The 25312-nt window shown below is 39.1% G+C and overlaps 1 protein-coding gene across 1 annotated transcript in view; it reads right to left on the bottom strand.

Moving 5' to 3' along the window:
* Positions 1 to 25312, bottom strand: part of PDE11A (phosphodiesterase 11A) — a 382192-nt gene that overhangs the window by 213392 nt on the left and 143488 nt on the right. Inside the window, exons 4-5 of the mRNA XM_025849540.2 lie at positions 21762 to 21902; positions 6386 to 6450 (exon numbers count right to left, since the gene is read on the bottom strand). Of these exons, the coding sequence (XP_025705325.1) occupies positions 6386 to 6450; positions 21762 to 21902 (206 nt within the window). The remainder of the gene's footprint in view (positions 1 to 6385; positions 6451 to 21761; positions 21903 to 25312) is intronic.

Below are 25312 nucleotides of genomic sequence, written 5' to 3'. Positions count from 1 at the left end.
TGGGGAGGGTATGTGCTATGGTGAGCGCTGTGAATTGTGCAAGACTGTTGAATCACAGATCTGTACTTCTGAAACAAATAACGCAACATATTTTAAGAAAAAAGAAAAAGAAGAAGATAACAGGAGAGGAAGAAAAGGGGAGTATGTCAGAGGGGGAGACGAACCATGAGAGATGATGGACTCTGAAAAACAAACTGAGGGTTCTAGAGGGGAGGGGGTAGGGGGATGGGTTAGCCTGGTGATGGGTATTGAGGAGGGCACGTTCTGCATGGAGCACTGGGTGTTATGAACAAACAATGAATCATGGAACACTGCACCAAAAACTAATGATGTAATATATGGTGATTAACATAACAATAAAAAAATTAAAAAAAAGAAAAATATAGCATAAATATTAAGGTTTTTTTTAAAAAAAGGATCGCTTCCCACTAAAATAAATTTTGCCCCCTCTACTCACTATTCTTAGAAGGCCAAAGTGGTTACAGAGCTCAGGTTTTAAATAACAATATTTCCACTATATTCCATTAAACTTGAAAAATTCCCCTTTAATCAGTGTTACCTTCTAGAAATTATAGACATTTGGCTTTAAAAAAAAAAATACCTTAAGGAGCACAGCTGAGAAAGTGTAAAGCAGCATCCAAACTTACACATAGGAGGCAGATCAATAGAATTTGGCCAAATGTATTTCAAACGGAGTAAAAATTTCTGCTAAGATGTCCACAAATGTTCTTTTCCCATTTCTAAGTTACACATGATCATTCAAACTACCTGTTCCCACTGAGGATAGAAAAGAGGTTTTTAAAGTTTGAATAAGAGATCCAAGAAAGTTTATTCAAGTTGATCCACTAAATATTCTTAAATTAAGCTTCATAGGAAAGGTTCTAAGAGTGAGATCTGAGGAGGTTGAGCATCAAATGAATCAGATAAAAGTCTTAATTTTTTTAAAAAGTCAGCATTGAGAACACAAGATGACTGTAAATAATCAATGCATTAGCAGTATTGTGTCCTAAAAAAGTGAGGTACATATCTCCTTCTGATCTGTTCTGATTCTGGAAAAAACTGGAAAGTATATCCCATTCTGGGAAATACCACTTTAAGAAGGACTCCGACAAGCTAGAACACATCCAGGGGAGAGTAAAAAGAGTGGCAAAAAGTCTGGACCACGAAGTATAAAAATCGTCTAAGAATAGCAGTTGCTGACCAGGAAAAGGTAAGCATAGTGGATCCATGGCAGTCTTCCAGTACTGAACAATTGCAACTGGGGTGAGGCAGTAGATTTAATCCCTTGGTGGCTTTAGTTTGCCATTCCTCTAGCACGTCTCCCACTCTACTGCCCCAATGAGTTTTCAAGACACAAATCTCAGTATGTCACTGTCTGTGGTTACTCCCCCATAAGTAAGCATGTAGCCAGTCTCTAGGCCAATTAAGAGGGTTTGAGCATTTCAGGACCCGATAAGACCCTTGCCCCAGTCAGTTGGCATTCTGGGCAGCTGGATGCCCTTACGGGGAGTTAAGGGTCAACATCATCAATTATGATGACCTCTGTGATAACAGCTCACAGCCCAAATTAAAGATCCTGAAACATGCCTCATTAGCTTTCTCACCTCTGTGCCTCCGTTTACAATGTTTCCTCTTCCTGGAAGGTAGTTGTGTCACTAACTTTCCATCATCCTAGAGGACCTACGTGAAGTTTCATCACATCCAAAAGCTTTCCCTGAACATCGTCTTCCGTTTTTACCCAGATGAGTTGGGTGCCCCTCCTCTATTAAAATACCACCTGGCACAAACCTTTTACAAAAAGTATTGAATTGCTCTGCAGTCACTGACTTACTTGATAGCAGGATATATGAGCCTAAATTGAGATGCATCTGTACATGAGAAGGCATTTATTTGCACAAGGTAATGTGCACAGAGGGAAAGGGACCGTGAGGGGGAGGTTTTGAGCATCTAAGCCTGGTGGCCAACAGGTAAGTAAGGTGGGGAAACCAAGAGAGCAACTTAATGGCTGGCCTTCAGTCCGGATTCTGGTTCCTAAACCTGGCCGCATGGACTAAATCCAAGTTATGGATAAAGAAGGGCTACAGACAAAAGCTTTGGGAACTGAAATATTTGGAAAAAATGGGGTACATGCAAAGCTATTTAGGGGCCAAACAACAAACTATAACACATGGTCGGGAAAGTGAGCCCTCTTCCCACTTATGCACTCTACCCAGCCTTGCTCAGATTTGAAAAGGCCACTGGTACCTCTGAGACAATGCAATGAATTCTGGAGTGGGCAAGAAAGCCCATGCCCAGCAGATGCTGCTCTGTTATGTCTAGAGGGAAAGGATTTAGAAATGGACACTTGGGAAAATGATGAGTCAGTAATAAAATTATTTTGTTTCTGTCTGTTTAAATCTTAGGGACTCCCAGAACTAGTTTAAGAGTGGCTTTTGCAAGGGGCTGGAAGGTTTTATACTACAAGGGGGAAATGACCAGCAGCTAAATTATCATTGTATAATTTATCACTGTTAATGTGACTCTACTCACAGTCATGGTCTGGAGGACTGGTGAAATCTAGTTATGGTTATATTATATTCTCAACCTACTCCGACCTCTGTTCATTAGCCTTGAGATCCTTGAAGGCAGAAACTGCTGGTTTTTAAAAAAAATCTCTGTGGCCCCATTACCTATCTATTTCCCATCATGGAGTAGGTATTCAACATACAGCTATTGAATGAAGGAATAAAATTAATGAAAGAGCAACTATCTCGAATGGACAAATTCAGGAAAAATAGGTGGAAGTTATAGGAACGTAAAATGCTCTTCTAACAATTAGAAAACCCTATCAGTAGAAAAATCCCATGGTGACACAGTGAGAATTTTTTTTTTTTAGAATTTTAAGTTTTGGGAATTTTATTTTTCTCTTCCTTTTTTTTATTTTATTATGTTATGTTAATCACCATACATTACATCATTAGTTTTTGATGTAGTATTCCATGATTCATTGTTTGCGTATAACATCCAGTGCTCCATTCAATATGTGCCCTCTTTAATACCCATCACCAGGTTAACCCCCCCCCCAGAACCCTCAGTTTGTTTCTCAGAGTCCATAGTCTCTCATGGTTCGTCTCCCCCTCCGATTTCCCCCTCTTCCTTTTTCCCTTCCTACTATCTTCTTCTTTTTTTTTTTTAACATAATATGTTATATTTTTTTCAGGGGTACAGGTCTGTGATTTAACAGTCTTACACAATTCACAGCACTCACCATAGCACATACCCTCCCCCATGTCTATCACCCAGCCACCCCATCCCTCCCACCCCCCACCACTCCAGCTACCCTCAGTTTGTTTCCTGAGATAAAGAATTCCTCATATCAGTGAGATCATATGATACATGTCTTTCTCTGATTGACTTATTTTACTCAGCATAACACCCTCCAGTTCCATCCACATTGTTGCAAATGGCAAGATTTCATTCCTTTTGATGGCTGCATAATATTCCATTGGGTATATATACCACATCTTCTTTATCCATTCATCTGTCGATGGACATCTTGGCTCTTTCCATAGTTTGGCTATTGTGGACATCGCTGCTATAAACATTGGAGTGCACATACCACTTCGGATCACTACATTTGTATCTTTGGGGTAAATACCCAGTAGTGCCTTTTATCACTGGAGGAGTTGTCAAAGATGCCCCAGAGGAGGTACATACCTCAGGGAGAGAAATGCATCAAATCATTTCTAACTCTCAAACTGCTTGGTATTAATTACACAAAAACCAAGAAGAGCATGGCCATGACAAAGGAGTTAGCCCCACAGGGCAATATGCAAAAATGATGGGTCAGCAACAAAACCAGTTTTTTAAAAAAAAATCTTCAAGGACTGTCTGTAAAAATCAGCACCTTAAGCCAGATTTCATCAGAATTAAAACTGTACCCTGAAAGATTATTGCATGAAGCCATAGACATTTTATCTTCAAAAGCTATCCTAACTTTGAACAATGTCCAGAGGACTAAGGTATCTAATGGACATTATCTACAGTGAAGATGTTAAGTGATGAAAGGTTAAAGGAAAGATATACAACGTGTTGAGAGCAGGCTGTGATTTGTAGACTCATAGCCTGTTTCAGTGACTCTTCCACAGCCTCTGGCGAAGTAAATGCTAGAGCCACTCATCTTTATTCCTTTAACTTCCAATAAATGACTGAAGGATCCCCCCCGTCTACAAGAGGGAAATTACTAGACAATGCAGGAAAGGTCTTCTGAGATAAATGAATATTCTACATCAATTTAAAGGCCACAAATAGAATGATGGAGAGTACTATTTTATAATGTCAAAGTTCAAAGGTACTTTTCAAATGTCTCTTTAAAGAAAATCTGACCTTTCTTTCTTTCCTTCTTTCTCTCTTTATTATCAGAAAGTTTGCCAAGGACACTCCGGGCCTTGGGTCATTCTGTTTTGACATGGAAGTTCTTTCATCATTAAAAATAATTGAAAGACCAGAAATATTTAACTCTGCAGTGACCAAGAGGACACATTCAGTAGCATAAAAAAGAACAATATTGAAGCACTTGGATTTCAAAGGTTGCATTTTAATAACTCCATAAACCTTGCCCCCCTCATGTATGAGGGAGAGCTTACATGAGGCCATGACTAGCTCAAGGAGTAAGTATGAATACACATTTTTTTCTAATATATTTCATGTTATTTTACATGAAAACTTTATGAAAACTGCTCAGTACACCACTAGTAACTCTCTATGTCTAAATATCTTTTTTAGGTATAGATTGGCTGACATTAGATATAGATGTGGACAAAAATATATTTGCAGGAAAACAAAAACCTTTTATGAAAGGCCTCTTTTTCCCCATCTTAAGGTATAATTTACAGACAGTAAAATTTAGCCTTTTTAGTGTACAGTTCTGTAAATTTTGATAAATGCAGTCATACAACCACCACCACAGCAAGATACAGAAAAATTCCATCACATCCCCAAATTCCCCTGTGCCCCTTTGTAGTAAGCCCCTCTCTCCATCTCCAGCTCCTGGAAACTACTGATCTGCTTTCTATTTCTATAAATTTGCCTTTTCAAGAATACCCTGTAAATGAAATTATATGGTATGTAGCAAAGGCCTCTTTTAAATTTCATGCACTGGATAAAAATTAAAGCAAATAAATGAAGTGTCAGTGTTAATGTACTGATTTCTATTGCTTGAACTTAAGGCAATGATGGATATATAAAATCAAATTACCCTTGAATAGTACATCTTAAAGCAGGTAGTACCCAGGGAGCCTTTTGAATATAGAGATTTTTAGGACTTCAATTTTGACATATTGAATCAAAATCTCGCAGTGAGGTTTCTGGGAATTGTTTTTATCAAGTTCTCCAAGCTTGATTCCGATTGATCAGCCAGATTTGGGAAACATTAACCCAACAGATATTCACTGTATGAGATTAACTACCAAGCTGTAAATCATGTGTGGGAATAGGATCAAAGTTCAGAGGCTGTTGGAGAGTTTCATCAGGTGACCTTGTCCTTGGATGTGGCTACCACTTACTGCCTGCAGGACCTTTAGCAAGCCACTTAAATCGCTGAACCTTGGTTTTCTCCTCTGTCATGCCGGGGTAATGATGCTGACTTCATAGGATTATTTTCAGGATTAAAGGCCTATAAAGCCTTTAGCTAGAACCTGGCACACTTGGCACTCAGTGATTGGAAGCTGCTTATCTTGCTGGCATTAGTATCAATATTAACATCATTATCATCACCATGGCACCAGAAACACTTTACTTGCCTTTCTCCATATTTCTGCATTTTTGTCAGTTTCACTATTTCTTAGTCCTTCCTCTAGAAGAGACCAAAGTAAACAGAATCCACTTTTGTAGGCGCCCAACTGGTACTCAGGGCAGCGCAAAACTCACAGAAATTCACAGATTGTCCCCAACCCTCACCTTTACCTCAAAGATGTCAATGGGAACAAAAAAAAAAAAGGAATTACTGGAAACTCTCCCTCTTTCCCAAGGGTATATTATTGGCCAAATATAAGCAAACAGAAGGGAGGAAGAGAAGCAAAGGGAGGGAATAAAGCAGAAAATTAGGCTGTCTGTGTAGTTAGGGAATATCTAAAAATTGACTTCATTCATTTGCAGTTTTATTCTGTAATGTAGATACATGTATTTTTAAGCTACAGTTTCTTGAAAATTTTTACTATTGAAGTAGAGTTGACATAGAAAAGCAGCAGTTTTTATTTAAGCTGTGAAATACAGAAGAATGATGGTATTTGGCTGCATTTGCCGATCTAAAGAAAGAACTTCTATCCTCAAAGAATTACACGATGCTGCCAACACCAAGGACTGAAGACAAGGAGCAAAAAACAAACCTGAAACTCACAAGCCCTACCTGTTCTCAGCATCGGCACTGCACTTTGGGGACATCAATTCAAAGGATTTGGTGAACTTCACCACCTGCCACACACAGAAAGACATAAAGTCAATTAAAGCTTTTTTGCAGTTTAAAATAATGCAATAAACATCTTTCATCTTTATAATGATAATTACATAATTGGAGATTAAGGAGGAATTTTAAGTGGAGAAGTCTCAGGGGGCCGAAAAAGAAAATTCTATTCTACTTTTTGGATTTTACTTCTAACATGGCATACATTGTCAAAGTTTTGATACATTTTACTAACTATGCATATATTTTTTTCAAGTTTTTATTTAAATCCCAGTTATTAATATACAAGGTAGTATTAGTTTCAGGTATAGAATTTAGGGATTCAGCGCTTCCATACAACACCCAGTGCGCATCGTAACAAAGGTCCTCCTTCATCTCCATCACCCATTTAGCCCATCCCCCCCCACCTCCCCTCTGGTAACCCTCAGTTTGTTCTCTAGAGCTGGGAGTCTGTTTCTTGGCTTTCCTCTCTTTTTTCCCCACTCATATAAGAAACAAGACAAATGAACATCGGCGGAAAATTAAGTGTGTTATATTTTTACAATGAGGTGTTTACTATCTTGTGGTAGTTCTACCAAGGGACATCTCACTTGGAAACATTTTAAAATTTTTATTGCCCTTTTAACAATCTGATCAATATGCATGGAGAAGAAGGTGGAGACAAAAACCTAGAAAAGGATGTCCTCCATCAACCCCAGGCTCCTGAAGTCACCTTCCCCGGTTTATCATTGTTCTCAGCTGAACATTTTTTGCCACCAACCCCAGCCTCCTGCTCCAAGGGTAAAGAAGAGAAAGCCATCTTCTTCAAGAATCATCCCTAGTGTAGACACTTCTTCTCTCACCTGTCTCGTGAATCCGGCATATTTGGTGCAAGAACCTGATCAAGACTGATTACACTGAAAGAAAATTTTGCACACAAGAAATGTAAAGGTAGTTTTCCTTATTATTAGCAACTATTGAGTTCTTTCTATAAACCAGGCTCTACGTCAGAAGCTTCTTGGACTATTTAAGTTCCTTAGTACAACTCTATAAAGCAGGGATTTTTATCTTCAGTGTATAGATGAGGAAACTAACCCACAATTTTTAAGAAACTTGCTCAGTTTCACAGAACTAAATGGGGGCACATGGGGTTAAAGCAAGCCTGCATGATTCTAGAGTGCCAGTTCTTTCAACAACACTAAAAATGTGGAGTGGGAAAAGCACCATTTCTCGCCCTCTTCTGACAAGCTATACCACATGATAGAAAAATGAGGCCCTTATACTGAAAGGAGTCATCTGAATGTCACTGGATGCTTCCAAGTTTGACATTTAGATTTGCCATAGCTGGATGCAGTCATGCTTCAAAGGCCTTTTAAATTAACCACTTATGAGGAATGGATGGGCACCTGAGAAAATGATTTGGAAACTGGGAATAGATTAAATATTAAAACAGCTTTATCAGTGAGGTAATGGACCCAAACTAAGAAAATGCAACATTAAGAAAAAGATAAAAGAAAAGAAAAGCCCATCACAAAGAAAATTGTGTGTGACTAGTTGACTGTTGGGCAGTGACAACAGATCAACTGCAAGGAAATGCCCTTGACAACTAGAGCACACATTTCATTTCATATTCCAGTGTGAACTGAGCTTCTACAAAGTCCTTCATTGTGGCCAATTTTATGTTTTAAAGATGGTCACAACACTATCTCCTATCCTACACTCTTCACTACAATACGACCCTGCCACCCTCCTACCAAGTGGTAGGGTCTATGTTCCCTCCCTTTGAATCTAAGTGGGCTACTGACCACTTTGACCAATAAAGTATATAGAACGGATGTGATGTGCCTTCGGAGAGCGTCATAAAAGGCGATGTTCCTTCTGTGTTGTCTGATGGAATACTTGTGCCTGGAGCCCTGAGATACCATGTAAGAGGTCTAGCTACCTTAAGGCCATTTTGCTGAAAGGGAGCCCAACCACATAGAGACGCCATGTGTAGCTGTTGTGGTCAGAAGCTCCAGGCTTTAAGTCCTTCCTGTCTAGGAGTCAGACATATGAGTGAACAAATCTTCAGATGATTCCAGTTCCCAGCCTGTAAGTCACCTCTGGTCTCTATGTTTTTCCAACTGTATGTGGCCCCAGATATCCTGAGAAGAGGCAGGCCATCCTTGTGGTACCCTCTCCAAATTCCTGATCCATAGGATCTGTGAGCATAACATGTTGATTTAAGCCTCTAAGTTTTGGGTTTATCTGTTACACAGCAAAAATAACCAGAACACTTGTCTTAATTGAGGACTTAAACAGAAATCAATCACTTAGAAATCTTTATCCACTTGCAGTATTCTTGGATCTCATAAGGCTAGTAAGCCACAAAGAAACTATTTGCTATCACCAAATAATAAATCTCTCAAACTATACTCCAAATAATTTTTAAAGTTAAAATTATAATAAGGTAAAAAGTAGTAGCATTTCATTTCTGTTTGCATAATAGAAAATTGTCACAGATTTTAAAAGAGGGAGTTAGTCCTCTATCTCTGCTTTGATCGTCCATGATTTGTGATTTCTTTCCATTATTTTGTTAGATGACAGAAAATTCTTTCCCTATTTTATCATGTTTATGCTGTTGCTATGGACTGTATATTTATGTCCCCCAAAATTCATATACTGAAACCCTAATCTTCAACATGATGGTATTTGGAGATGGAGTCTTTGGGAGGTGATGAGGTCATGAGTGTGAAGCCTCATAATGGCTTAGTGCTTTTATAAGAAGAGGCAGAGAGAGCTTGCTTCCTCTCCTTTTCTCTGCTATGTGAGGATACAATGAGAAGATTGGCCATCTACAAACCAGGAAAATTGCCCTCACCAGACACCGGCTCTGCTAGTGCCTGGATCTTGGACTTCCCAGTCTTTAGCACTGTGAGAAATAACTTGTTTGTTCTTTAAGCCATCCATTCTATAATAATTTGTTATAGCAGCTTGAATTGACTGAGACAACTATATTCTCCCTTTTTGCTGCAAATATGTATGAGGCATTTTATATACATTATGACCAATCTTTTATGTAGATATCAATGCTTACAACATTCTGGCAAGGTAGATAATATCATCCCCATTTTATTGAAAGGAAATTAAGGTGCAGAGGGGTTAAGTGGTTTCCTGGAAACCATACAACCAATACACTGCAGAATTGGGATTTGCACCATGTCAGTCTGATTCTACAGCCCCCAGTTTCCACACTACTCCTTGCTTTTGTAAACATGAGCAAAATTGTGACACCAAATTATTTGGACATGACTCCTTCACAGTCAGAATAGTTAGATAAACTCTGTCTTTATTTATCAATTCTATAAATATTTTTCGAGTACCCATTAATGCCTGAATTTGAATAAACACAGACTAAAAGTAGGTTGAAGTGAAATACTTGGCTTAATATAAAACTAATCAAATTACCAATACACTATTAATTGTTTCTGCATTTGGAAATAAAAAAGGAGATACTTTTTTTTTTTTTTTTAGGTTTTACTTATTTGAGAGAGACAGAGATCATGAGCAGCGGGGAAGGGTAGAGGGAGAAGCAGACTCCCCACTGAGCAGGGAGCCACATGCGGGCTCGATCCCAGGATCCTGGGATCATGACCTGAGCTGAAGGCAGACGCTCAATGGACTGAGCCACCCAGGCACCCCACCTTTTTTTTTTTTTTAAGAGAGAGAGAAAGAGTGAAATTGGGCAGGGCAGAGGGAGAGGGAGAGAGAGAGAATATTAAGCAGGGTATGCACCCAGCGCACAAAGCCCGATGTAGGGCTAGACCTCATGATCCTGAGATCACAACCCAAACCCAAATCAAGAGTCAAATGCTTAACCCACTGAGCCACCCAGGCACCCCTCAAAAAGGAGATACCTTTAAATTCCCTGACCGGAGAGATGAGATTAAACTCCTCAGTATTACTAAGGAATACTTCATTTGGCTTCCTTTTTACTATTAATTAGAATACTTTACAACTCTAAAAGGATAGATAATAATTCCTGAAAAACTGATAGCAATACAAATTGGGTTGTAAAAGAGGGAGTAAGCCCCCTTGTGGGGTCATTAAGGATCACTCTGACAAAGTCCCAGAAATTATACTTGGAAAGGCATGTGAAATTAAAGAATTCATCACAAATCATAGAGAGGGGAGCATGGTATGCTCAGAGGATCATATAAAGTCACCCAAAGCCCAAAGTTTGGTCACTGCAGGCAGGGAAAGAGCAGAGCAAGGACCCATGGTAAATACCTTTATTGGGGTCCGGGGTAAGGTAGCTTGTGGCACTTGGGAAACCTGCTCTTTGGGTAATTTGAATGTAACTGGGTCAACACGGAGAAGAAGGAAGGGGCAAAATGGGAATGTCATCATGAGGCTTACTGCTTAAACACACACGTTGGGGATGGGTACCCAGAAATGGGCAATAACTAGGTAAAAGTTCAAAGCAAGCAGGCTGAGTGCAGCACTCAGTGAGTCATTGAGGCCACAAAGAACAGCTTGACAATGCACAAATTAATTTTATCCAAGGAGAAATGCAAATGATTTCTGTGCAGTAGTAAAGGTAAGCCCATAGTTACAATTTTATTGTCTGGATGATAGTAACCATTTTAGAAATCTAACCTAGCAATCTTACCCTAGCATTCTTTCAGTAGCTATTTTATTTTATTTTATTTTATTTTTATTTTATTTTATTTTATTTTATTTTAAAGATTTTATTTATTTATTTGACAGAGAGAGAGAGACTGTGAGAGCACAAGCAGGGGGAGCTGCAGGCAGAGGGAGAGGGAGAAGCAGGCTTCCTGCTGAGCAGGGAGCCCGATACGGGGCTCAATCCCAGGACCCTGGGATCATGACCTGAGCCCAACACAGAAGCTTAACAAATGAGCCACCCAGGCGTCCCTTAGTACCTATTTTTAAACTGATTTCACCACCTCACTTGGTTTATCTCTTTAATGAGTTTAATAAATCTTTGGTACATGCTTGCTTTAGATTTATGCAAGGGTTAGGTTTTAACGTTTTGAAAACTGTGCTTCTACACAACAGATATGTACTGAGTGTCTGTATGTGTCAAGGAGCATAGGGCACTGGACTACACGTGGGAAAGTAAATGGAAAACAATCTCTGTATGCATGAAGTCTACTGTATCCTAGGGAGCTCAATTTGCCCTGGCCTCTCAAGACTAGTTATTCCTCGAATAATAAGGAACTTCTGCTTTCCACATCTTAGGAAAACAAACTTAAGAAATGTTCAGAGATTCAAAGAGAAAAAAGATTTTTTTTTAATGTTTAAAAAATTAAAAAAAAAAAACCTGCTAAAGGATAGTGCTGATAAGAAATGGAATAGAAAATCCTGGAATTTTAAAGCTATAAAATTTATCAATCTAGAATGAGAAAGAGAATGGATAAGATAAACAAATAACCTTTTTTTTTTAAAGATTTTATTTATTTATTCATGAGAGAGAGAGAGAGGCAGAGGGAGTAGCAGGCTCCTGCGGAGAAGGGAGCCCGATGCGGAACTCGATCCCAGGCCCCTGGGATCATGACCTGAGCAGAAGGCAGATGCTTAACCATCTGAGCCACCCAGGCGCCCAACAAATAACCTCTTGATGAAATGTCAGTGTGTGAACTCCTGATATGTAAAACAGGACATTTTAAAACTACCAAAAGGAAAAAAACACTTAAAAAAATGTTAGTACTTTTTATTTCAATACAAACCATATGCTATAAAGAAAAACAGGGTCGGGGCGCCTGGGTGGCTCAGTTGGTTAAGCGACTGCCTTTGGCTCAGGTCATGATCCTGGAGTCCGGGGATCAAGTCCCACATTGGGCTCCTGGCTCAGCGGGAAGTCTGCTTCTCCCTCTGACCCTACCCCCCTCATTCTCTCTCTCAAATAAATAAATAAATAAAATCTTTAAAAAAAAAGAAAAACAGGGTCAAATATTTTATTTTATTTTAATAGTTTTATTTTCTAAATTTACGTTTAATGAGTAAAGGGGAAGTCAAGGTTTATCCTTCAACTTTAACACTCTATATCATGGACAGAATTAGTTGTGTCCCCCAATAAACCAGTCCATGGTGTCCCAGTCAAAGTCAGACACTGGATTCATGAACCATAGTGTTGACCTTGTGTGTAATAAAGAATTAACTCTATGCAAAGAAAGGTCTGGCCTTTGCCCTTGGCTCCTGGGAGGTAACCTCTAAGCCCCTGGACATATAGAGCCTTTGTTTACCTGGGCACCTTGGGCCAGCCAGATAGAACAATGTAATTTGAGCCACACAACAATGTGGTTGGGGGAGTGATTGGGTCGGGTGCAACTTTAAGTCCTGTGGTATCACTTGACCTCTGGAAGGAATGGAGACTGAGGTCAGCTATTGTAGGTGGTCAACTAAGTTTTGGTGATTAAGCCTCAATAAAGACCTCTGGATGCCAAGTCTTGGGTGACCTTTCCTGGTTGGCAATACTTCATCATGTACATTGTCACATATCATTGCTGGGAGAAGTTAATGCTATCCATGACTCCATGGAGAGAGGACAACTGGAAGTTCCACATTTGGACCTTCCTGGACTTTGCCCACACATCTCTCCTTTGGCTGATTTTAATCTGTATCTTTCCCCATAATAAACCATAACCATGAGTATAACAGCTTTCAGTGAGTTCTGTGAGCCCTTCTGGCAAATTATTGAGACTGAGGGTGGTCTTGGGAACCCCTGAACTTATAATTGGTGTCAGAAGTGAGGGCAGTATTATAGATTATATTCTCTTACTTTGTACCTTATGTGATAATTCATAGGTTGTTCTTATGTCTTTAGAAGAAAAATGAGAATACGTGTTGACTGGTCTTTGGCTAATATTGATTATCTAAGGCAATATCAGTGTATACTGGATAGCAAAAAGAGATATCAAAACATAGTAAATAAGGTCTGAAACCTTTAAATAATATTTTAAAGGGGAAAAAAACTTTAAACTTAAGGGTCAGGAAGATCTTATTGATCCTCTGATGTGATTCCTTTTACTTAACAAACAGAATTATAAAATGTATTAAATTTTTTCTCTTACCTTAGCTGTTAGGAAGCTCAGAGCAAAGCTTTAGTTGCAAAGTTTTATCTTTTTGCAGCATAATTTGGTTTTGAGATTGTTGATTTCATTTGGTTTTGCTTATATCATCTGCTTTTTTTCCTCCCATTTTATTTGAAATGTTGCCTTTCGTTTTGTTATGTGTCTGGCACCTAATAAGCACTCAGAAAATATTTGCTCACTATGAATTTTTCTATTTTTGCTGAAGGGTGCTTTAAGTGCTGTTGGTAATTAATTGAGTTAAAGTATAAACCAAGAGGAGATAAAGTACTTACGTACTTGAAAAATGTATAAGGTGTATAAAAATGCTTTTACACATGAAGTAACAAAATTCCCTTATGTAAAACTAATTACAGTTGAACATTAAGTTGTATAAAAGAGGATTTTTAAGAGGCATGGGAAGGGAATCTGGAATGGTGGGTAAGAGAAATACAACATTTAAGGGCCTCCAGCTGATAGCAAACAATGTAAGAATAAAAGAGAAGCAGGCTTGAGTTCCATTTAGAGAGTGGTCAAATATAAGCAGAGCACTGAAACTGTGAGGACAAACCCACTGATGACTGTAAGCCAGATAAGATCAAGAAAGTGATAAAAAGCCAGCCTTGGCTCCATAAGGTGTAGAAAGTTAGTCTGGGTCCAGACAATCTGACTATGAAGGGCTTCAAGTCCATTTTAGAATGGATTTATCACAGAAATCCTAGTCTAGACCATCTAGTCAGGAACCCAGGGCTGCTGGTGGAATCCTTTTACAGATTTTCTGAATGTAGGGCAATTTGAGATTAGACTCACAGCCAGTGAACCCTCCCAGTCATCAGAATATTGGGCCCTTAAGGCAACATACTGATGGGACTGGGTCCATGTTGAGGCTGGCAGGATGAACAGAGAAGAAGTAATACGTTTCTGGAGATGCAGACTGATCTGCTTACCTCTCATTCTTCTACATCAGGGATAGGCAAAAGAGTCTATGGGCCAAATCTTCCCCACCATCTGTTTTTATAAATAAAGTCGCATTTTAACAGAGGCCGCTCATTAATTCAATATTACCTGTGGCTGCTTTTTGCTCTAACAGTAGAGTTGAGTAGCTCCAACAGAGACCATATGGGCCACAAAGCCTAAAGTATTTACTAGCTAGCCCTTCATAGAAGAGTTTGTTGACTTATGATCTAGAGCCATCTCTAGTTATTTTTTGCTAAACTTTAATGACTGATGATAGATTAATATATTCATATTCCTATGGAACTTATCTGTGATACAGAAAGGGGATTCCTGAAGTCGAATCTTCACATCTGAAACAAGAATATAATGATGGAAATTTCAGGCACCATAGTAAGTGGTGGGGGACACACTTGAGGACATGCATATGTCAAAGTTGTCATGGACTGTTCCACTTTAATTAAGCCTCTTGTCCTGAAACAATTATGAAAAGTGCCACTTTTCACTCTCAAAAGTATCTTTTTTTGAAAAACAAAACTCTAGGCAGCCATACCCCAAACAATTTATGTATTTTAAAATATTTATTAAAAATATAATGAATTCAAGTAGAAAATTATTTATAGTCAGACAACTGGGTTTAAAAATGAAACAGCAAAAACAGCTAAAATATTTTAGTGCAATTTAATGGGATATACAGTGTCACTGTGGAGATTATGACCAATAAAAAACAGACAAGAGCATAAAAGAAGAGAATAAAATTCATGCTTTATTCTTGACTTGGACCAATTGTATAGTTCTCAGTCTCATTAATTTTTAAAATTTATTCTCTAAATCCAAGTCTGATTTTATAATAGATATGCTACATGAGCCTAGATTAAATAAATAAATACCCACATTCACATACACTAAGTAAAAAGAGAATCTTATAAAATAAATATCAGAAGTGGTTTATAGGTCAGTGAAACTGAACAAGTGGTTCCAAGCTCCTCTGGCTGTTGATCAGCCCTGATTCTTGCACCCTGGGAAAGGCAGTACACATGCCACAGTGAAGTAAACAAAATATCCCTGAGCACCTCTGCCTGTTCTTTGGAAAAGCTCCATGGACAGAAGTCTCTGATTTGGATATTTATCAAGCACTAGTTGGTTTGGTTTCTCTCTGTCTTTTTAAATTTAAACAACTTAAAAAACAAAAATTGTGCTCAAACAGATACTCCTGCCACCAAAAAGAAAATAGGAATGATCTAATTATCACCATTTTTTCATTAGTCTTCTTAATCCATATTTTTCCACAAGAGGACTATTCTATTCTTTAGGGCAAAAGAACTAAATGATCATCCACTGTCATCCTTCTTGATAAATTTTTCATTTATGATGATGAGTAATTTACTCTAATCATTTATTCATTCAATCAACATCTATCAAATACTTAGTGTACAGGCACCGTTATGGGCTCTGGAAATACCAAAGGGGCGTAAATCATGTCCTGTCTTTGAGGAACTCACAAAATAGTACAGGGGTGGGGGGAACAGTTCACAAAAGTATAATTTCACCACAATATATGTTCAAAATTCTACAAGCATACAGAGAGGGTGTTGAAGAAGTCTTTGTGTGAACTGTGTTCTTCAACGGTGGGCAGGCATGCTCTAGGCTGAGTAGTAGGGGAAGTTTTCTGGGTTGAGGGACCAAACAGGTCAGTTTTGGCCGAAAACAGAAAGAACACTGAAAAGGTTTTAACTGAACCTAATTCAATAAAGGGACTAGTTACAGAAGTATGGACAGGGTTAAAAGAAACCAATAAGAAATGGTGAGGTACCCAGGAACTAGCAACTTTGGAAAGACTGCAGTCTAAAGGAGCATGTCTAAAGATCACAGAGAGCAGAGAAGGAAGGATGGCAGGAAGGAGGGAATAACGCTTTTGGCGTCCTTGAGGCCCTAGAACAATGGAAGGGTTCTTGGAAGAATCCAGCCACCTCTAACAACTGGCAGAGAAAGAACAAGAGGAATAACTATCCCCAATTTCTCTCTCCTCCAGCCTTTAAACCTTCTGCTGGGGGCGCCTGGGTGGTGCAGTAGTTTAAGCTTCCGACTCTTGGTTTCTATGCAGGTTGTGATGTTGGGGTCATGGTATTGAGTCCTGCATCAGGTTCTGTGCTCAGCACGGAATCTGCTTGAGATTCTTTCTCCCTCTCCCTCTGCCCCTCCCACTCATGCTCTCTCTCTAAAATAAATAAATCTAAAAACAAAAAAACAAAAAAAAAAACCTTCTGCTGATCCCTCTTTTTTGTCAAACTTAACTGGAAGCCAGTGGGCAAGAAAGCCCAAGTACATTCAACGGCACTGAGCTAAAGAGAGAAACATCAAGAATAGAAGGGGGATGCAGAAAAAAGTCAGTACAGAGTTGACAATGTTGAAATTTACTTGAGCCCTGATCTCCCCAAAAAACAGTAATAATAAAGAAATCCCTCCTACCACTTTGTTCCAGAATTGGCTAACCTCAAAGGACCACCCTGCCCTAGCATATTCTAAAATAAGACCTGTCTTCATCCTTCCTTCCATTTTTTTTTTTTTAGATGTTTCTCAGAAATGAATGTTCTCCCTATTGCAATAGCCTGGATGAAATTATCTCCCTAAATGTCTGGTGCATTTTGTCTTCCACAAGAACAATATGTACAAAGACACAGAGGCAAATGCATGCATAGGCTGACCTGGGGAGGTGGGATAGAGGAGGAAGAAATGGAAAGGGTGAGGCTGAGGACCAGGAAGGACAGCCAAAAGTTAAGTTGGGAGCAGAGGTGATGAACCTTGTATTTGGGGCAGTTTGAACTTTATGGTATAGGCAACCGACAGTTACCGAATATTCTGAACCATGGGAAGAGGCAGATGCATGTTTTAGAAAGAGAACTAGAAGGAGTATTAAGAACTGATGGAAAAGAAGACTGCCCCGTTTGCAAGTGAAGAAATGAGTTGAGGAAAATGTGGAGCTAAGAGATTAGTAAAGACAGTAGTAGAAGAGGTGGGAGGAAGGGGCTAGAAATGAGGTTTCAACATAAAAGCAACAGAACTGACAAACGATTGAATGTAAATGGTAAGAAACACTTAGAAGCTACTGTGTGGTTTTTTAGCTTGAGTTACTTACTACATGATGGTGATTCTATGAACTGAAATGGGAAATCTTAGAAGTGGTAAAGATTTGGGGCAGAATGTGGTGGAGATGGAGTGGGAATTGAAGTTCAGAAGTTGCATATATACATATATGCACACATATACATATAGTTAACACATACAAGTGATTAATGATGTGAGTTAATATACTGATAGAAAATTACTAATAAAGTGACTTAATATAACAAATATATAATATATTAATGATTAATGATGTGAGTATATATAAAACAATGATTGGATAATCAGAGTTTTTTTTAGATAGTTGACACTTTGCACTCTAGAAAAAGCAATTGGAACAAAAATCAAAAAGAATTTACATTGATTTCCTTATAGGGAGAAGACAAGCTAAAGAAAGGTAAGGAAATGGAAAGAAAGTCACCTGGAGCGATTTTTGCCATCCACTTAGGATGGAGGGGATTGAATTATAGGCTGTTCTGGAATAATCAGATAATAGTTACCTCCATCTCTTCCTTTCAAGTGTGGGATTCAGGAAGATCATCTACTTCAATGGCTTAATTGTATGTATGTTTTTACAAGAACCAAGAAGTTAAGGAACATATTAAAAAGTAAGTGTAGGTCATGATTCCTGGTTTAGGAAGTGAGCTCCTGAAACTAGCTTCCTGGTTATAAGCTGGGTTATGAAGTCCTTGCAGGAGTTCTCCACAAGGCAGTCGCTGCCAGCCATTGGGATGATCCATGAAAGGAGAACACAAGTAAACACTAGTCCTGAGAAAATGCCTTAGGACTTTACCATGAAAATGTCCGCATTCTTGCTTTCCTTGACAAAGCACAGAAAGAAATAGAAATAATAGTAAATACATGAGCTAGAAAGAAGTTAACAGAAGGGATAGGAATTGCTTGGACAGGTTCATGGAATGTCATAATATTATACAGGGAATATTCAGTTCAAAGGATTAGTCCTTTGACTAATGTTTCCTAATGTCAACGGTAGCTAGCTATGGAACAATCTATTTTTTCAGTCTAGTGGAAGATACCATTGACAAAGTCACTTAAAATTGATTGACTGAAACACTTAAGGGAAGCAAAAGAGGGTAAAATATGAATTTTGGCAGCAGAGAGGCCAGAAAGGCATTCCTTATTTCTATTTTTGGCATCCACTGAGTGAACTGATCAGTTAACACCTTCCTGCTCAGGAAGGCAGTCTCTAAACACTGAGGAGATGATGAATCAAAGCTTCAATAGCTAGATTTCAATTTCTTTTCTTCCTCTTTCCCTCAAATGAACAAAGGCCAGGAAATATACATCTGCAGTAACCAGCTTTTTAAATACTCAAATCACAAGGCAATAATCAGAAGTTTCTGTTTTCAGGAATGATTTTAATAAAATAGAGAAAAGCAAAAGTTATTTTTAGAGGAAGGAAACTTCCAGCAGATTTTTTTTCCCCTGAAATGACGCTTATTTCCCCCGATTGTAAAAAGTAGCACATGGAATGCCAGTAGACATGATGCCATAAGTAAATGCTTTGACACATCTGTTCTCTTCCAAAAACAGAGCACAGACTGATAAAAATACAGAAAGAGAAAACCAGAAAGACATCTAGAGGTTAAAAAGCAGAAAAAAGAGAAGGGCCGGATGGCAGAGAAGACCAAAAAGAAAAGGTCTCTAAAGGGCCAAGCCTGAAGACATAGGCCTACTGTACTCCAAGTCCAGAAACAGGCAGGTGGCAATGAGTGGAACTTCAGGTTCTACTGGGGTTTGGGGACTAAAAATATTCCCTTGAAACAGGTGACCTAGCTTCACCCCCAGAAACTGAACCACGCTGCTTCTGGCTTAGTGTAATATTACCATACAGCAGGAGACCCAACTGGTTCTTGACTAGGGGCCAAGGACTGCACAAACTATTAGACAGGGAGGAAGGAGTATAAGAAAGAACCAAAGAAAACAATGGCACCGACAAACGAAACACCCTCCTATCAAAATGACCTCCAATCCCAAACTCAAAAACGCACAAACAAGTAATATTAGTACAACTAAATCAATGACCTACAGAACTGGACAAGAAGATACTGATAAATCTCAGTTATGCTGAACATTTGAACACACCTGTATCAGAGACTGAGAGGTGAAGAATAGAAAAATACTAAGAATATGAATGATGTAAGCAACATCTCATTCTTGACCAGTGAATTCTGCGGGAAAGTCAGCTGAGAAAAAACTCTTTTGGAAAAGACTTTCTCCCCTGAGAAAAAGAGAGCTAGGTGAACAGAAGTTTTCCTTTCTTCCTCTCCTGGTACATGATGACACACTGCCTGGAACTGTGTCAGCCTCCTGGACCCTGAGGGTGAACGGCAGCCGAGCACTGAGACATGGGCAGGAAAGTGGACAGTGCTGGGCTCTTGATTACATCATCGGACTACTGCACTACCCCGGAACCACCACCAGCAGATTTCATCCCATGGAAGCTGAGGCCCCAACAGCTGCCTCTTCCTGCCCTTGCTTAATGAGAGCCTACAGCCTGGCCAGACTATCACCGTAACCACCGAGCACCCCAACCCCTCCCCATTCCTTTCTGAGGCTTTAGAGTCAGGCGGTGGGGGGAGACTCCAGCAAGTCACTCAACTCTCTGAGCCTCATTTCCTCCTCTGTAAAGTGAGAATGATAATAATACCCACTTCATAAGGATAAGGGGCAATTAAATGAACTCAAGTACTTCACACAACATCCAGAAGCATTCCATAAATGCAGGCTATTGTGGAGGGGGGTGTTTTCCCAGGGTTCCACTGAGTTTTACGTAATCACAGGATAATGGCAAGGCTATCGTTTGTTTAAACCACACCTGCTGATGTAGAAGTAACACCAAGCTCTGCTAAAATATGGGCACACATGCCTCAACATTTTAAACATGTATAGATTTTTAAAAACTTCACGTTGTGGGGCACCTGGGTGGCTCAGTTGGTTAAACGTCTGCCTTCGGCTCAGGTCACGATGGATCGAGCCCCGCATTGGGCTCCTTGCTCAGCGGGAAGCCTGCTTCTCCCTCTCCCTCTGCCGGCCGCTCCCCCTGCTTGTGCTCTCTCTCTCACTACCTCTCTCTGTGTGTCAAATAAATAAACAAAATCTTAAAAAAAAAAAAACTTCATGTTGTAAATTTTATGATACTTATTTTTACATCTCCAAAATTTACCCTAAGGTTCTTATTCTTGGAGGAAAACAAACCTGAAGGCAAAGACAATAACCTTTTCTAAGCAAAGTACAGTAAAATATCATCCTCTGAGCTATTAAAACAGCACTTAAATAGCTAGACAATTCCTGGTCTTTGAAGACAGTTCACAGTAAAGATATTAAATTGCTGCGAAGGGTTTAGACATTTAACTTTCAAGAAGTTAGATTGATGATGATGATTATTTTCAATACTGTTGTGAATTTACCCAGCAGATTTCCCCCAAAGAGCCGAAGGGCTTAACAGAAACCTGAAAGCCCAGGTGCTGCAGGCCGGAGGCCTTGAACTAGCTCGATGCTTGCCTGCCATTGGAGTTAACAGGAACCCCAGCGGGGAAGAGGCAAGGAGCCGCCTCCACCTGGTGTGTGCTCTGTGCAAGCGTCCCCAGCTCCGAAGCAACAGGAAAAGAACTTGGAAACTGCACTTCAAGCCTTTGCTGCAGAGCCCAGCCCAGCTGAGGCCTGTCAATCCCCTCAGCTCAAGTACAATCTGTCCAAGCCCCAGAAGCAAAGGGCACTGCTTCTCCAGCATTTGTTGGCTTCCTCCTCATAAGAGGGCTGGGGAGCACAGCCTGGACTGCAGTCCACACCCAGAGATGCCAAGGGCCTTACTCATGCTGGGGAAATAGGATGGGAGCCTGGCATTGAGCTAACGTCTGTTCAGCTGGGAGACATGGGACAAACCAGCTAAGCCCCCGGTTCTCTCATCCGTAAATACTCAGGGCCGGGATTGATCTCCAAGGTCCCCAACAATGTAAGAGCCTATGGTTCTAAGGTGACAGCAAAACAAGATGGAAAATACATGGAAAAGAAATTTTAAAAAACTTTAATTTTATAAAAAGGACCTCATGGTTAGAAGAGTCATGAAGAGAGTGGTTCAAGCAAAGATTTCACAAGCTGAATTACAAATAAACGAAACTTCAGTCCATTAACAGTCTTCAACACTGTGTGACAGATAAAAGATGACTTACTGGTGATTCAATGTCTTCTAGGAGTAAAACAGAACAGCGTTCACATTTCAACAAAGTTTGGGCCCGATGCATTATTTTTTTGACAATTTTCTCCAGGTCAGTCTGTTCTTCAAAGAGGTCATTAACAACCTCTAGCAAAGCCTAGGAAAGATAAAATGGATGTATTTAGGTGGGTACAGGACTGAATAAAAAAAATTTTTTTTCCTCTCAAAATTCCGTTTGGTGTTTGCTGTAATAAAATATAAATATTTTTGTGTGGCTAATTTTTAAAGCATTGATGATTATTTTGACATATTCCATCATTTTGTTTTATTTATTTAAAGATTTTATTTATTTATTCATGAGAGACAGAGAGAGAGAGAGAGAGAGAGAGAAGCAGAGGGAGAAGCAGGCTCCCAAGGAGCAGGGAGCCCGATGCGGGGCTCGAGCCCAGGACCCTGGGATCATGACCTGAGCCGAAGGCAGACACTTAACCATCAGAGCCACCCAGGCGCCCTCCGTCATTTTGTTTTATAACACAGTTTTGAACTGAAAAATACAACTTGAGAGTAGTGGCAATCCATATAGTCCTATATAAATCCCACATATAGCTATAGGACTATCTCCCGAGTAGCTAATGACTACAGGATCCCGTTTAGTCTGCTATAGCTCTAGGCTTCCCTCCCTACCCCCACTTCACAGGAGTTTTTCTACAACATGACTAGGTATAAACCCAACATTTTATAAATTATGAATACTTTATTCTCTCCAAAGAACATTTATTTCAGAAAATTACAAAGCAGCTCTTCCTCACTCAGGAAGAAATAGGTTCATGGTCAGACTTGAGACTTACTTTCCCCAGTACACATCTCTCACAGAACTCTGAAAGAATTATAGGGGTGAATGCTAATTAAGCTTCAGAGCCTTCAAAAAAATATATAAAATCCCCATTAATCCCTCTACATAAGAAGTATTGCTTCATCTCACTTGTCCAGGAAAACACAGATACTAAAATATATCTCAGGAAAGAAAATACCATTAAAATTTCTGTTAAAACAACAGAATGAAAAACACACAAATTAAAGAAAGAAAACCTTAGAATTCTAACTTGAAAACCTGCATACTCACGTAAAAATCAAACAGTATAACCTCTCATTTTATCCAGCTAAGTTAGCTTGCAATTTTTGCATTGAAATAATATTTATTTGGAATTTTTAATAACATGGCTCTTTCCAGAGATTTCAGAATAGTGGGCTATGTACAGGTAGTAGGTATTATGCTTCTACCAGAGAGCAATCAGAAAATTAACACAGCCAGTGAACTGGCCAGAAGGTGTTTTGTTCAACAGAACTTAATAAGATGTACACTTTCAGGTCTGACCTCTCACAAAAGGATTTTGTGGGTTTTCAAATTCACCTCTATTCAGGTAGATGGTGTTGATGATCATCCCAGGGATATGACCAATTTTCAACTTTAGTAATGAATTTGATTTGTCCCGAAACCATTGGAAACATGTGAAAATTTCTTCTCTGAGTCTATTCAGGTAGAAAAGCATTTGAATGAGTTAAGGGATCCACGAAATGAGTCTAGTTCACTGAGCATCTAAAAGAGGATCAAATATCCTTGGTGGCATTTTCTTTAAAGAGAGCCTGTGAGTATGGCTAAGGGCCTGGGTGGCTCTATGATCCTGAAGAGGAGAAACACCAGGAGGTGAAAAAAGTTTTGAGTGTATCCTGACTGTTTGGCATTTGGGCAGCAAATTGCTGTAAGAAGTCAACGTGCAATAATTTCATATTTGAATATAACATTAAAAATGAGGCAATTGTCTGAATAATTACCAAAACCATTCCCTGTTATTAAGGGGGAAAACATTATTTCCTTAATCATCCAGACTATTTCTTCAGATGGATCATATTAACTGAACAATTATTTAACTTTTCAATTTGTTGTGACTGTGTGGATAGGGCTCCTGGGACCCATATACAAGAACATTTATCTCAGAGGAAAAACTAATTGTGCCTTGAGTCTTGCATTGACAAATCACATCATAGTAATTTTACTGTTTCTAATTAAAAATTGCTGCTTTACTAACAAGTGATAAAAGTTTCACAAATAATACAGACTAGCTCCACAATGGGAGAAAAAGAGAAGAAAATCTTGGATGATGGGTAATTCAACAGACATTGGAGGCTCCTCACACAGCTGAACATTCCCTGTTTCTTGACTTCCCTTGTATTGGCCCCCTCCTTCGTCTAGTGCCTTCTTTTGCTTCTGGGCTCATCCTTGGACCTTTCCCTTTCTCCTATCTACAGATTCTCCTCCAGATTGACCCACTCGGTACCCTACTTTTAAGTATCATCTATATACTGATCATTTCCCAATACGACGAGTCTCGAGTCCTGACATCTCACCAAAACTTTATACTCCTGTACCCAACTGTTTACTTGCCAGATGTACAAGCCAAAAGTCATTGTCACTCATTTCCCACATCAATAAGCTTTGGATATGTCACCGCTAATTTGGGAGGGAATCTCTCACTTCTTGCTCCTCTAGTCCCAGTCACATTGTTTCTTTTTTTCCTAGCTCTATTGAGATATAATTGACATATAACTTTGTGTAAATTTAAGGTGTAAAATATGATGATTTGATACATCACATGTTGTGAAATGATCACAAATATGCTTTTGTATCAGATCCAAAAAATCGCTGGAGACTTTGCCCTATGTTTTGTTCTAGAAGTTTTAGTTCCATGTCTTACATATGTATCTTTAATCCATTTCAAGTTAATTTTTGTGAGTGGTATAAGAGAGGGGTCTGGTATCAGTCTTTTTCATGTGAATATCCAGTTTTCCCAACATCATTTGTGAAAAAACGATCTTTTCTCCATTAAGTATTCTTGGCTCCCTTGTCAAATATATGTTGACTGTGTATGCATGGGTTTATTTCTGGGCTCTCAATTCTATTCCATTGGTCTACATGTCTGTGTTTAGTGCCAGTACCATACTGTTTTGATTATAAGAGCTTTGTATTATAGTTTGAAATCAGGAAGTGTGATACCTCCAGCTTTGTCCTTCTTTCTCAGTACTGCTTTGGCTATTTGAGTTCTTCCTCTCTGCTCCCTAGATGCACGGACCAAGCTTTTGCCTGTTTAGTGCCTCTCAACTTGACTTTTCCACTATCTGGAATGCTCTTCCCTGATCTTTGTGTAGTTTTGCTCCTTCATTTCATTCAGGTCTCAGTTCAAATAACATCTTATAGACAACTTCTTGATCATGCTCTGAAATAAACATCCTCTCAAACTATCCTTCAGTGATCAATCTCTATCTCTTCATCTCATTCCATTTTTAGAGCACTTATCATTACCTAATACTATATTATTTTTTATTGGTTTGCTTGACTATTATCTACTGTACCTACCTATACCTACCTGTATCTATTGTATTATGAGCCTAATATAATTTAATATCTATTTGATAGTTTAGCATTTTTTTGAGTCTTCCCTCCTCCCTCCCTCTCCTTCCCTTTCTTTCTTTCTCTTCCTTCCTTCCTTCCTTCCTTCCTTTCTTTCTTTC

Source organism: Callorhinus ursinus, unplaced genomic scaffold (assembly GCF_003265705.2).
Source record: "Callorhinus ursinus isolate GAN/ISIS: 27379988/994484 unplaced genomic scaffold, GSC_fseal_2.0 scaffold2, whole genome shotgun sequence".
Lineage (NCBI taxonomy): Eukaryota > Metazoa > Chordata > Mammalia > Carnivora > Otariidae > Callorhinus > Callorhinus ursinus.
Note: the sequence above shows the minus strand (reverse complement) of the source record. Positions and strands in the feature narration are given on the sequence as shown.